Below are 15503 nucleotides of genomic sequence, written 5' to 3' on the forward strand. Positions count from 1 at the left end.
GTCACATAGATTCAAAGCTCACTGCTTTAAGCTACTACTTATCATCATAAGTATATGAAGTAATCAATCTTTATAAGCTAGTTAGATTTGAATAGCAACTTTTCTACACAGCCACAGCCCACAAGCACTCAAAATCACATGCTCATCACATGTTAAATTATAATTTAGTCGTTCCAGTTGTTAATTTCTACTAAGGGTTTTAATTAGGCTGTAAAATAACAGTTGAAAAGCGCCTGCTCATTTTAATCGAAACTTGGAGCAACTGACATAACTTCTCAAGGATAAAAGAAATAAAGTTCTTAACACGTTATAGCAATTCCCGTTTAACTTTAAAAAACAATGCAACACGTAAAGTAATATAAATGTTTCTATAGATTTTAAGTTGGCTTCATACAAATACACATTTGCGGTATATGAAGCACACCACACTGATGTGATTGTCGCAATGTGAAATAAGCCTAATCAATTGCGGAAAAAAGTGTAACAACTGTTTCATTATTGTTATCATATTTTAGCCAATAAAATATATACAGCAAAGTCGAACTTAAAGTCTTTTTCATATTAACGTAACAATCACTGGTGAAACCAATTACTGGTCTATGTCTTCAGTGTTCTTTATCGAACGTAATTGGAAATCAAATAATTTATAACTGAACTTGGTGTCGTCTGTTGATTAATTCATAACCAAGCAATTGAGCACAGACGCATTGCGAATCAATTGGCATCAGTTTTATGATTTAATGTAGCCTTGTATAAAGCGATTGGTTTGTATCATTGCTAACAATTCCGATCGTGTCTAGATCTCTACTGAATACTCCTTTATTTCCTTCCAATTAATTAATAAATAATCAAGATATTTCTTGTTTAGGATGAGATACCTAATTAAAATTATAAAATAAATTCGAATAAATTATGATGTTAGTCTAATATGTTTCTACAGTTTAATTAAATTATAGATTTCTCCTTGAAACTAACTTACTTTAATCGGAATCTAAATATGTAATATTATTTTATCGTACCTACTTTTTTTTGGGGTTTCAACCCAATAATCAAAACGTCTCCCTTAAAAGGAAATTACGAGTAAATAAGTAGAGCGCCAACGCATAATGTGTGGCCGTAACCTGAAAGATTTTACACTGCCTAAATGCCTGAATGCTTGCACAATACTGGTGTGAACACGTAAATTACAGTTCTTTCAGAGGTCGAAGGATATCCAGTGGTGTAACAAACACAGCTAATGATTGGTAGATCGAACCCGGTCGATTTTTTCAGCGTTCGTAGAAAACGATCTTCCGCCGATTTGCATTTAGGTACAGGATGTTAGCGGTACAGAGATTGATGTACTTCAGACGGATTCTGCAGTTTGTTGCAAAACTGCGTGCATAAGATGTCGAGCTTAATGTGCTGTATATTCAATATGTAATTCTTGCAATATTTATACCTCGGTAATTAGGTTGCAAAATATTTATTTATCTAGCCTCTGTTTGTCTTGCCTGCGAGATAAATTAACAGGATTTTTTGGCGACGGCTGCACGTTGGTTGATTCGCTTACCGAAATGCCATGTTGCGGGTTCAAATACCATGACGTGTTGAGTGGAGTTATGGATGTTTAGGTAGAATACACTTACACTAAGTAGGTAACTTAAATTTTTTATCTGTTAAGTTTTTAAGTGCGATTTTTTTCTTAGTTTTTTGCTAGTTAAAAAGTGTGTATAATTATTTATATAATTATAACTGCGTCCAAACTATGTCTCAGGATGAGAAGAAAGCTTGTGAAATAGTTTTGCACTTGATAGTTAACATTCTAAATGTAATCTCATAATCAAGGCCTATGATAAATCATGTGCTATTTGGTCTTGGCTTGGTCGCTGTGTAGGTAGGTTTTATAGGCAAATAATGATTAGAAGGGATCACCTTTTTTAGGGAATTCCCTACAAACTAAATATTTACTTAACATTTTTACCTGTGTTATGATAGTTAAGGTGAGCAAGTATGGTTATCTTTATTAATATTCTATACTAGCTGTGCCCGCGACTTCGTACGCATGCAAATAGTTTGAATAACATTTCTCGGTTTTGCAACATTTTTCTTTACTGCGCCGCTCCTATTAGATATTGGATGATGTTAATAGTCTTATTTTTTTAAATCGGGTCAGTTAGTTCCTGAGATTAGCGCAAAAAGTTTTCAAACAAACTCTTTAGCTTTATAATATTAGTAAGTAGGTACTTATGAATGTATACAGATTGCGAATTGAACAAGAAGCGCCTTGTATTTCGAACTGCAGCTGCCTGGGGTTAACACTCAATTCGTAAATTGAGGCGTCTAGTTTCAAATCCCGCTAAAACGATTTTGATAAGATTTCGAGAAATTGAAAAAAACCGCTTATCCATATAGCTTTGGCCTTAGGCAAAAAAAAATATGATACGAATTATTATTGTCATCTGGCAATACTAACAGTAATTGCTATTTATCTTTAAATTAAATATAATTTGAATTATAATGAAAACTATTTTCATTTTGGCGTATTTTGTTACGAACATTCGGTTTTAGTGGGATTTGAAACGGACATGTTGTATTTTAGCGGAATTTGATAAGAACAAATTATGAAGCAAGCACGTTATGAAAAAATCTCCATACTGATTTCGCAGTCACGTGACCAAAATACCGTGCTACCATTGGTCAATCAACTTTTAGAGGGTTTTGAAAGAAACGGACGGCGTTTTAGCGGAGTTTGTAACACAAACCGAATTTTAAGTGCTAGTTTAGTAGTCTTTTAGTGTATTTTGATCGAAAATAATTGAACAGTATGATGAGAAAATTGCAGTAGCATCATTTAGAGATATAAACAGAAATTAGTTGCAGGAGCGTTTTAGCGGGTTTTGAAACTAGACGACTCAATTATCGAATATATGAGAAATAAGTAAGTGGCTGTTTCGAAATGTTTGCCGATTCGTGCCTGCATACGTTTTGCAAGATAAACTAAATAGGCAATATTGCCAAATTGCAGCTGTTTATTGAATAAATGCATTATATTGCATTTTGCAATGTATGTCGCGTTGCCGAAATATTGGACTTTAATATCGAGACAAACGTGCTGTTAACGTATGTTATAATTTGTAAACATTATGTTGTAGGTGTACTCGTATGATATGACTTCAGCGACCTTAATAGACAATAATAATATGAATTATTTATGTACTTATCATTATTACATAGCAGCCATTGTATCATACCAGCCCTTGAAAATATCGATCGTGGTTTGAAGCCATATTCATTGTTCTGACTGAAACTATTAACTAATCAATGGCAAATGTACAGTCGATAGCATATCGGCTTTTTCAAATCAAAATAGGACTTATTACAATAACATTAAGATGCAACTATATTTATTGAGATGTGCTGTTACTTATACATATTATCTGTGGTAATAGGTTTTTTAATTAAATTAGTTTTGATATTAAGTAATGTGTTTTTTATAGTCAAGATTCTTTATTAACGTGTAGATGAATATTGTCACGTCCGCTGTCCTATAATTAAGATATCAAATTAGCGAATCTTTTTCTTTCCTCCTCTTGATATGTCAAAACTAATTTACTCTTTTGTATTGTCTTGTATCTTGTCTTTGATTATATTTTTGACGTCTATGAAAACGCTGTGTTTTCTTGCTAAAAAGTAAATAAAATCCCTATAACACATAAGCGCCCTCTGGTCCTGCGCAGTGTTGCCAGAAGGTTACTTTTGTAACCTTTTAGGTTACTTTTGAACTGCATTGGTTACTTTTAGGTTACACTAATGAAAAGGTTACTTTTAGGTGATTTTTCAGAAATTGTAGAATTAACTTTTACAGGTTATTCAGTAAACAATATTAATAGTGACAATTTAAAAATTATGTCAAACTGCATTTAAACATGAATTTGATTTATTATTTGTTTAAAAAAATGAGTTTTAGCGAATGTTTTTCGATAATAAAACGCAAATCCATGAAACGTTTTTATACGACCGGTCACTTTTCAGTCTTCATGGAATGGTCAAAATTTGAACGATTGATGATCAATTGTATTCATTTTCCATACATGAACAACTTTACACAATCGCTCCGCACCCCCCCCCCCCCCCCCCCCCGTATGAAGGTTACTTTTTATTCAAAAAGGTTACTTTTTTTTTATATTTCTGGTAATTTCTGACAAGACCCGACTGGCAACACTGGTCCTGCGTGAGGCACAATCAATACCACAATATAGGTACTATAAGTATAAAGATAAAATAAATAAAAAAAGTTCTAGACAATAAATAACAAAACAACTAACAAACTTAAATTATGATGTGACTATTAATAATGCCAGTTAATTATTTGTTATTTCTTCAAACGACAATTTGTGTTTGCGCGCCTAATTAGTACCTAAACAATCAAGAAAACGCGAATTATGAAATTACTTTAATTAAGCGACGACTGGTCCAACAGAATTTCCACTAATAACTATTATAGAGTAACTGGAGCACTTATAAATATTTTTATTGCGTAATATAAGTCTGGTTAATTGATTATAACTAAGTAGGTATATCTTGTTATAAACCAGTTTTAATAACTGCAAAACCGATAGGAACCAATCTTTAAAAGTTTGCGTCTGCGACTCTAGTTGCATAATCGTAACATCAAGTGCTTACTTACATAAAATGGCATAGTATAGTCACACAGAACACTTTCTAATTTTGTTATTTTCCATCTAAGAATTGGGTCAACCGAAATAAAAAGCATTTAAAAAGACGCAGAAATTAATGTACACAAGCGAAGACGGTAACTACGAAAAAAAAACACGTGAAAAAGAAAGTTCGAGTTGAGTCACACGATTTTGAGGGTAACTTAACACGTGGTTTGTTATTGTTTCGTGACTGGAGGAAAATACGCACTGAATAATATTTTTAATTTAAATTAATTATTGTGTTTATATTTAACAAAAGCTCGTATTTGCCGCGTCACAATTTTATTTTTAAATAACTACCTTTAAATAAATTGTTATTAAAATAACTATTAATAATATAAGTTGTTTAATTACATACTTACTTTTTAATAAAACAGCGTTCCTCACTTGTCATCCCACTTAAACTAATTAAAAACAAAAGCTATCGACGCGCGAGTTTGAACGCGGATCGAGAATAGAAAGTGACACGGGCTCGCTCCGCCACCGACCGAGTAGCACTGGCGAGTAATGGCGATGCATGGCCCATTCATTCAATTGATACCTACTATGTTTTGATTTTATCAATGCGATGCGGGCACCATAAAAACACAATAACCTTTTTTTATTTAACCACAGTTTGAGCTATTGAATGCTTTATATTCTGTGAAATGGTACTGCAACGATGAAGAGATATTTTAGTTATAAATCATTAATTAGGTTATCCGATTTTCAATTTTTTTACCATTTCATAGAATTTTAATGAAAGCTAAAATTATTTATGTTTCAGATATTTTCGAAGTCAAGCAATAAAATGAAAATGAATGAAACCCAACAGTAGGTAAATATTATATTGTATAAAAAAAAAAATTAACAAATAACAAAAAGTCGTGCTTTCAATATGCAAAGAAGGGGTTAAAAATATCGGTTTAATAAATATGTGTCAACTGAAACAATGGCATCAATACACTGGAAAGTTTTGAAGCTACTTTCACCAAATTTGCTCTTAAACCTGGTTGTAAGAAGGCTAAGGAAGGGCACTATTGAAAGAAAGAAAGATAAAATGTAGGTTTAGTACCAAACATTAAATAAACTGGCTTAAGTTTTCATGTCTATATGTACGGACGGCGGCACATTAACCTGTAGGTAACTTTATGTAGGTACTTAGTTGTGATAGGAGCTATTTTGGGACAACATTTATAATTTCACGTGCAGGCGACTGTACTATCAAATGCAACAGTTATTTTTATTAGACTAGCATCGTGGTTTGATAAAAACAATACAAATAAAACAGAACAGCTAGCGGCTGCGCGTGCGCCGTGCAACGAAATACCGGTTTAGTAAATATTTGTAGTAGGGCTGTCAAGAGTAAAAGTTATTTTATTAATTTAAAAAACTTTTATTCAAAATGAAATAAATGTTTGACAGTGTCTTTCAAAGCTTAGTACCTACCTATTTCGTATTTAAAAAAATCTAAATATGGTTTTTATAAAATATTTATTTATTTATTCATTTATTGCACATAAATAGGTACATCGTATATTGTTAGGTACATACTATGTACTGACATACAAATGCACACCCGGTTGGATACAGCAATGTTTATTTATTTTATTTATTAAGACAGCCAACAAGATATTTTGTATAATAAATCTAGTACAGTGGTCAAATTATTTATGCATATTCAACATTGTCTTTTGTTTAGTTGACATTGACAAGCCTTATCAACCCTACCACTGTATACCTTCGGGTGAGTTTTTTAGGTCACAATGAAAGATCGTAAGCCTTTTTTTTTAAATAGTAATCCGATAAACATAGTAAGCTACTAGCGCACTGCTACTGAGTGGAACAATACAAGGGCGTTCGTCATAGCTTATTTATAAATAAATATTATTAAGATAAATTCCCATTGTTTTAATTAGCTATCACAGTATCTCCGTACAGGAAAATTATCATAATTTAACATTTATTATAAATATTATTTTGTTATGAAATTATCTGTAAAACTGTGTGAAATCTAAGCCAATGTTAATACCTAAGTGCTAATTACTAATTAACTTTTAAAACTATGTTGCGGATGAGCGTATGTAGGTCATGAATGAAGGTAGAGTCAGCAGTGTTCATTTTACAGTGAAACGTTTAGTCTAACTAACGATGATAGATTTCAGAATTCAGCATTTATTTTATTTTTCTTTATTCAGAAAACCACAGCTCTTAATAATATGGCAAACAGGTATTCTTATCTATCTTCTTATCTATAACAGCCTTTTGGGGGTTCGCCTTCGAACATAGGCCTCCTCTTCAACCCTCGACCGACTTCTGTCTCTGGCCACTTGCATCCAGCCGACCTGCTGCCGGATGTCGTCTATCCACCGTTTAGTTAGGCGGTCTTCCCCTGCCGCGGGTGTTGTTGCGGGGTCTCCATTCCAGGGTCTTTCTGGCAAAGCGATCTTAGTTCATCCGTGCAATGTGCTCTGTCCAACTCCATTTACGGTTCTCAATCTCTTCCACCACGTCGCTGACCCGCGTCTTTTCTCTGATCCACTCGTGTCTTTTGTGATCTTTCTTATAGTACTTTTTATTCATTCAAGTGGGCACTTTAATTCCACCTATAAAGATGAGTAATTCCCGCTAGACTTTCTCGCCTCACCTTGATCTCAAACTCTTTAGGTCTATTAGTAGTTGTTAACACTTTGCTACTTGTTTTACGAACACTCAAGTATCATTTTATGACAGTCCGTTCACTTGAAGAGCCTACTCATCGTGCTAAACACAGAAGCAAACTTAGTGGTACATTAACAAAAATTAACGTAATAATTGTGTTAGCACTTTATTATCCGTTATATTAAGTATAATGCGGTTAGTATTCACATAGCGTGATATAATAACTGCGTTATGTAGTTAATGTAGTTCTATTTATAGGCTCAGGCTCTCAAATTCAACCTGCAACTTTTGGTAGATAAAATAGAGTCAAGTCTGTGATTGCAATAATTATTGAAAACGATAGTTACTTATTTAATTTTTTTAATTGATTAACTTACAATTAATTTAAACTAGCCAATAACAGGCATGGACATGAATATATACCTACTTGAATTTGGAATTATTGAGTGTCTTTTCACAACGCGGCAGGAGTTGTTCAAGGAAACATTTTCCTGAAGTTTGTCGAAGTCACACACCCATAAAGAAAACTTGTCTTTTTTACTCCTGCTAAATAGTCCAGTAGAATTAGCTTTTAAATCGGAAATAATTCCTACAAAAGATTTTATTGTTTTAATGGCTTCATTGGTTGCCCATTAAGACTCTCCTAAGTTTTCGACTTCGACGGAGTTGTGCTTAAGTGGTGGGGGCCCCCGAAAGAGGCATTTTTTCGGTTTTCCGGTTATACCGCGTAAAGGACTTACCCTATCAAAAAGTGGTCTTCATGACGGTTGAAGGGCACTTAATCCTGCATTGAATAAGACCTAATTCATATGTTTTGGACAAACCGTTCTCGCGCTAAAGTTCGGCAAAGTAGAAAATATACGTATAATTAATGACCCTCTCCATGTCCAATGGTTTGTTACCCACAGGCTTCCAAGTCTTGAAAAGGGCCACCTCAACCAGTGTAACCCTATCAAGGCTTACGAGCTTGATGCACCTATCCTTGTTCGTCCCAGCCGTTCCTTAACTGCGGTTGCTGCACCTCTTCCTGGCACTCACCTGAACGACTCTGTGTTACCTACTGTGGCTGCCCCTCTTCCTTGTATCCTCCTGCATGACTACGTTGCCTAGCCGTATGCCTGGTCTAAGGTTCGACGCCAAAAATCAACAACAACAAGTTCATATTAAAACGCTGAAGAGTTTTTTGTTTGTTTGTTTGAACGCGCTAATCTTAAGAATTGCTAGTTTGATTGAAATCATTATTTTTGTGTTGAATAGCTCATACATTGAGAAAGGCTATAGGATATATACAATCACTCTACGACTAATAGACCAGGCATATGGCTAAGCAATGAAATCGTACAGGAGGGTACAAGGAAGAGGGGCAGCCACATTAGGTAACACAGAGTCGTTCAGGAGAGTGCCAGGAAGAGGTGCAGCAACCGCAGTTAAGCAACGGCTGGGACGAACAAGGATAAGCGAATCAAACTCGTGAGCCTTGTTAGGGTTACACTGGTTAAGGCGACCCTTTACAAGGCTTGGAAGCATGTGGGTAACCAGCCATTGGACGTGGAGAGGGTCATTAATTATACGTATATTTTCTACTTTGCCGAACTTTAGCGCGAGAACGGTTTGTCCAAAACATATGAATTTGGTCTTATTCAATGCAAGATTAAGTGCCCTTTAACCGTCATGAAGACCACTTTTCGATAGGGTAAGTCCTTTACGCGGAATAACCGGAAAACCGAAAAAACGCCCCTTTCGGGGGCCCCCACCACTTAAGCACAACTCCGTCGAAGTCGAAAACTTAGGAGAGTCTTAATGGGCAACCAATGAAGCCATTAAAGCAAAAAAATCTTTTGTAGGAATTATTTCCGATTTAATCAATTTTTGTGTTTAATTCTACTGGCCTAAAAAATACACTCGTGAACAAAACTCAAATTGTCACCAAACTTCTGTTTTAATGTGCATTGGAAGTCTGCTTCCCGAATTTGCGTCCAACTTTTAAGCCGGAACCCCGTAACTTGCAAACAAATAATTTACGGGATAAAGTTATGATTTACGGAGTGCGAACGTGAAGGGAATTATTATTTGAATATCAAAGGGTTGGTTATTAGTTCAATTCAAATATTTGCTCGTTTATAATAATACTTTTGACAGCTAAAATTGATAAGACTTGGCGAATAGAATAATTTTTGGAAACTAGGTAACGTATTCTCTTAGTACTTACCTAGTATTAATTATGACCTTTTTGGTTATATTGTAGTTATGTATTAGTATGTATTATTGTACAATAATTGTTGGTAAACCAATAAATAAAATAAAATAAAAATATTCTTATACTCGTACTATGGATTGGAGCTGGCTGGAAATTTTAGCTTCACAAAAGTTTACCAGTTTTACTAAGAAAAGTAATAACATGATGCGTTTTATGTCTTATTATTTTGTTTACTACACTGACCTTCTGATAAAAAGCTTTTTGCACTTACACCCTTATCTGTGTATGAATGTATAATGTTTTTTTACGTTATTCGTAACAATCATACAGTCAACCAAGATATCTTATTATGTACATAACTGCATTGAGAGTACTTCAATTAGTGTCAATAAAATAAAATAAAAATCTGTTCTACATGAAGTCCATAAATACATTTAAACTTACATTATAAAAAAAATATTCCTTTATTGCCTTTATCCTAATGCCCGTTTTCACCACCAATCCCTAATTTTTAAATGACCCCTATTATAACTAAATTCCTGTTATGTGTTACCATAGGGGTCACTTAAAATTTAGGGATTGATGGTGAAAACGGGCATAAATCTCCTTCGATCCCTGTAGCATACATTCATATTTAGCTTAGCTGGGTTAGCGGGCATCTTATCTTGTCTTACTAATATTATAAATGCGAAAGTTTGTATGGATGTCCTGGATGTTTGTAACTCTTTCACGCAAAAACTACTAAACGAATTCTGATGAAACTGTACAGTATTATTGTTTATAACCCAGAATAACATAAGGCTATCATAGACGATCTGTGACAAAGTAAATTTCACGCGGGTGAAGTCGTGGGCAAAAACTAGTAAAGTAATAAAGTCAATGTCCATGGTTGTACAAAACCACACTTTCTAGAGTTGTATTGTAGACAAAAATGTAGAGAAGATTTACCAGTAGCAAGTAGGTAATGGGCATAGACGGTGTGACAACAGTTAGGCAAATCGTTTATTGCGCATTTAACAAAATGTCAACATGTCAATGTCAACTACATTAGGACAAAACTATGAACTATGGTGTGTTGTTATCAACATTAGCCAGCAATACTTTGCACATCTGTACGAATTGTAAAACGTATAAAAGTTTATATTTTATACAGGGTGTTAGGTAAATGGGTATATGAGCCGACACTAGCCCATGTTAAATGCATATAAATGGTTTGGTGAAGTCAGAAAATTGATAACATCATTTTAATTATTTTAATTTTCATATAAATCTGATTTTATAAATTTTATTTTGTATGAACATTTAAAAAATTAAAATGATGACATCAAATTTCTGTCCTTCAGCACTGGCCTGTTTCTTGTCCCGAAACAGTGGTAGGGTTATTAATACTGGGAAGTGTTAAAGTGCTTTTTAAAAACCTACTTGCAAAAATAAAATAAGTTTTATGAATTTTTAATCCACAACACTAGAAATAATGGTTGGTCCTACTATCTTTAAATGCCAACCTAATAAGCCTAAGCCTAATTTCTTTACATATAATTTGGAAATAAACCGAAACTTTTTAATGAAAAAAGTTACCAAATTATTATAATAACATAACAGCCACTCAGGTGACCTTTTTAATTTCATAGACAGTAAAACATCAGAACTTCCGGACATTTGACATTGTTCGCCATATCCCGTATTAACGTTAATTTGCGCCCCAATTAAAAAGCATGTGTCGTGGAAACTCCATATTCGCGAGTGGACACAGTGTGTCGCGACAGCCGGGTGAAATATCACGGGCTCCTAATTTTTGTGAATATTAAATATGAGAAATTAGGCACAAAATGAAGTGGGTATTCTACGTAGTCGTCTTTGTTTACATGTTCTACAGAGCAGGTATGTAGACTGAAAAAACTTTTGCAAAGTTATTAGAAGGAGATTTTTTTTAGTGTTTAGTTTTTGTCTAAAATAGAAAGACAGTTTGATTTTTGTGTTTGACATTTTCATAGATTTTGAAAAGAAAACGTGTATTTATACTGGTTTATAGGTAGAAACTGTTATAACTAATTTCTCTGTACATTTAGGTACCACATTGTTTTGTTAAGATGATAATGGAAAATTCCTGTTTCAGTTTATGGCGCTAAAGTCAAGGAAATAAATAGTCTATCAGTTGATCCCGTAGAGTATGAAAAATATGGGAATTACTTTCTGCCCGGTTCGGTCAAAACGATAGCTTGTAAATATTCGAATAAAAATCAACAGGTAAGTTTATCGGCATTCGTCGAAATTGCTAGTGGAATTTAAACGTGGTTAATGATCCAGAATATCAGTACATCCAATGTCCTTTAATGGTTAATTTTAGGAAATTATACAAGCCCCAAAAGCTTTTTTTTCAGTTACTATAGTAATGAGATTCTGTTCTGTTTTAAGGTGGAATGGATAGATCCTTCAGGCAAGCCTATATCTCAGGTAAAAACGAACAGGATTTTTGCGCAAAAGCATCTCTCCCAGATGCTTCATGGAGACAGGATACCGTCCCTGCTCCTGGCTTTCACAGACGCCTGGGTGGAGGACAGCGGCGAATACGAGTGCCGGTCTGGAGACTTGTCTGAGACGATATCTATTTGTGTCATTGGTGAGTAAAAAAATAATGGAAACCTCCTTCGTTTTTAAAGTCAGTCAATGAGAAACTTGCTCAAGTCAAGAGATACAGAATAATAATAAGTAGGTAGGTACTGCGTAGTAGAGACTGTAAAAGATAATTCAAACATGAATTTCCAAATAAATTCACGCCTGTCATCACAGGGCGGAATCCATTCTTGAGTTAGATTTGGGTTTGAGTGTCTCGTCATTTCCGAATACGACCCTAAAATTGGCAATATTTTGCCATGTTTTGTAGTGTATATGATAGATAATAATAATTGTCACATACTGTTTTTTGTGCGTATGAATTATACTAATGTAGACCTAAAAACTCGTAACCTTTAGTGTTGTTCTGATCCTGAAAATAAGCTTACATTGTGTTACATAATGACTAAACTATCGAAATATCGACCTCATCTTCTACTATCACATTTTAGACCCCCTAACATTCGTGGATACTCCAGCTGAAGTCAGTGTGGACGAGGGTCGATCTTACACGCTGACGTGCGAGGCGAGGGGACAGCCTGAGCCCAGGCTCGTTTGGACATGGAATGGAGAGGAAATCGCAGGTAATTAAAGATTTTTATAATGTGTTTCATCATCATCTACATCCACTGCTGAATATAGGCCTCGCCCAATGATTTCTATTATAGATAAGCTGGTTGGTAGCAACCTAATTCATCTAGCGCCTTCCTGCCAATTTTATGAGGTCATCTCTCATCAATTAGTTTGCGACCACAGATCACAGAAACTAAAGGGAGATGTGACAAGGGGGCGAGGTCGGTGTCGCAGCAATATGCCGAAAAACAGAACACATTGCTCATGAAAGCAATAATGACAACAGCGACGTCATAATGTAAATAGTTTACATTGCTTGCGTAGTACTAAAGATTATTCGAACGTTTAGTACTGAAACCGCAGTGGATAATGAGCACATATTTTGATTACTTTGTGTGTGTGAATTTCTAATGCGACACTGAGTTTCGAACTCAGCGCATTAATTGGCATCTCTCTATATCTCTATGTTTGCGTCCTATTATAAGTACAGCCTAATATTTCCTAATGCTTTTCACTTCGGTGCTTTGATATAGGTACGGTTTTATAATTTCACATTAGTGAAGCCAGATTGTTATGCACTACAGACGATAACAACTCTACGAAGTACAAAGTGATGACGAAGTTCAACAATCAGGGCTTCCAAGGGATGCTGACCGTGATGTCGGTAGAGGCGTCAGACGCCGGCGTGTACGCATGCGAGGCCATCCAGGAACACGAGGATATGGAGGACTGCAGCGTCTCCAAGACCTGGAACATCACTATGAATGTCAATTGTGAGTATAAGTATAAGTCTGACCTACCTGAAGTCGCTAACCCAAACAACAAAAACAGTTTGTAATTAACCTTAACACCACCACAATACACCACTTGGTAGCGTCCCCTTTATGCGACTTTGATGTGTAATTTTTTCGAAACATTATAATTTGACTCCATATAAGAAAAGTCATTTAGTGTCAGGTTTTGTAAACCTGCAGAAACCTTTTTTTGAAAAGAGGTTCATTATTAATTACTAATACATTTTGGATTACCTACTAGTACCTACAGCTTACAAAAACCAGCAAAAATGCTAATTATAGGCACACAAATTTAATTGCTTTACTGACTATTCACTTGGTAACAGCAATATGATTTCGTTTACATAATAGGTGTGAGTACAAAAAGTTAAATAGTATGGCCTTCCTTAATTTGCGTAATTAATTAGTTCCTATTTTTAGATGCTCCTGTATTCGTGGATGGCAATGAAACGGTGTTATTCGCTAAAATAAACGACAGGTTAGTATCGATGTGAATTAGATATTTAAAAATAGCAATTTAATCTTATTTAACAACACTTTTTAACTTTCAGTGTCGAATTCGAGTGTGAAGCAAGCGGTTACCCCGTGCCTACATACAGATGGTTTTATGAGCTTCAAGAGCAAACATTATTGAACTACCCTCCAGAAAAGGTCATATTATCGGACGATGACACAAAAAGCAAAGTGACCATAACTGCGAATGCACTGACTTATGGGGTCAAATACGTGTGCGAGGCGAAAAATAATTTTGGTGAAATGTCAAAAACTTTTTCTGTTCTGAAGTTAGAGAAGCCTAGAAAACCTAGTGAGGTACGAGTATGTAGCAAGTGTTTGGTGTTTAAATTACCTTAAATACCTACTTAAGTCCCAATTATGACCTTGGCGGGAAAATAAAAATAAAAACTGTTTTATTTTGTTATATCCCTCCAAGGTGACCTGTGAAGGTTCCAATAATGATGTAAAAAAGATAAGATGACAAAACATTAAGCGTTGTAATTGCTAGTTTTTTGTTTCAGGTGTTTTAGAATGTAAAATTTTTTAGTTAAAGCTTTTTGTCTGTATAAAACAGTGTATTTCATCGGTTCATTCATACCCAATATTTTTAGTAGTTTTAATATTGTTTATTTATTAATTTTAGATAAACGTCTACAATGCTACTGCGAATCAAGTGGAATTAACCGTAGTTTGGCCTGTGGAACTCGCCTTTCCAATAAACAGTAAGCACTTTTGTAGCAGAACTCTTACAGAGGCAAATTCTTACAGTTATCTTTGAAGTATTTCCAACAACTGAGTTATTATGTGCTTAAAACTGTTTAATTAAAATCACATCAATAAAATTGATTACAGTAATGGAAGTCCAGTATTTGAACGCTGACGGACTTAAGTCTACGAGGGTAAAAGAAAGCGACTGGAAATCATCGAAACCAATCAAGTACGTGGTTGAAGAAATTGACAACGATGGAGGTAATTTCAATACATTTTAATTTGTTAATTTTCTTTCGAGTTTACTTAAATATGAACCTTAAATTCTAGTTGCCAAGGTCAAGATTGACGAGCTAGAGCCTGAAACTGAGTACCTGATTCGTCTTCGGGGTGTGAATGGACTTGGCTCTGCTCCATGGTCAGCCCCAGTTCTAGCCTCAACCACTGCTGAAGAAGAAGAAACCACAGAAGAAGGTTCAGGAGATGAAGACGATGAGCCTAAGTCAGCGAAAGATGCAGTAGAGGAAGCGCGAACGGATACCATGTTTTATGGAATATTTTTTGCTGGTGGAATATTTGTCATAGCATTTGCTTGTATGGTATTCATGAGATTAGTTTAAAACAATCAAAATTTAAGTTTTGTAAGTCATGTAAATTTTTGACTGAAAAATGTGTAAGTTATATTCTTAAAGATATTGTTAACTATTGAATTGTAATATTGATGAAGACCGTTCCAAATTAAATAACTGTTGAATTTCTTACGTTTGCTTTCTTTTAAATTTC

General features: G+C 34.6%; 2 protein-coding genes across 2 annotated transcripts in view; one reads left to right on the forward strand and one right to left on the reverse strand.

Moving 5' to 3' along the window:
• Positions 1–5189, reverse strand: part of LOC135072623 (ATP-binding cassette sub-family G member 1) — a 36409-nt gene extending 31220 nt beyond the window's left edge. The window contains exon 1 of the mRNA XM_063966624.1: positions 5063–5189. The gene's annotated coding sequence lies outside the window, so the exon portion shown is untranslated. The remainder of the gene's footprint in view (positions 1–5062) is intronic.
• A 6073-nt stretch (positions 5190–11262) lies between these two features.
• On the forward strand, positions 11263–15481 carry LOC135072628 (hemicentin-1-like). The gene is made up of 10 exons (XM_063966630.1): positions 11263–11418; positions 11654–11784; positions 11953–12157; positions 12603–12734; positions 13308–13496; positions 13938–13995; positions 14069–14327; positions 14656–14734; positions 14865–14981; positions 15051–15481. The coding sequence occupies exons 1-10, from the start codon at positions 11367–11369 to the stop codon at positions 15338–15340; spliced, it is 1512 nt and encodes a 503-aa protein (XP_063822700.1). The 5' UTR covers positions 11263–11366; the 3' UTR covers positions 15341–15481.
• Positions 15482–15503: the final 22 nt, after the last annotated feature.

The sequence above is a fragment of the Ostrinia nubilalis genome, chromosome 6 (genome assembly GCF_963855985.1).
Source record: "Ostrinia nubilalis chromosome 6, ilOstNubi1.1, whole genome shotgun sequence".
Taxonomy (NCBI): Eukaryota; Metazoa; Arthropoda; class Insecta; order Lepidoptera; family Crambidae; genus Ostrinia; species Ostrinia nubilalis.

What these genes read in the sequence shown, in the direction of transcription:
- LOC135072628 (XM_063966630.1), top strand. Translation starts at nt 11,367, where the DNA reads ATGAAGTGGGTATTCTACGTAGTCGTCTTTGTTTACATGTTCTACAGA. An exon ending in GAATGGAGAGGAAATCGCAG is followed by an intron (nt 12,735 to 13,307) that starts GTAATTAAAGAT and finishes TATGCACTACAG; the next exon opens with ACGATAACAACTCTACGAAG. An exon ending in CATCACTATGAATGTCAATT is followed by an intron (nt 13,497 to 13,937) that starts GTGAGTATAAGT and finishes TCCTATTTTTAG; the next exon opens with ATGCTCCTGTATTCGTGGAT.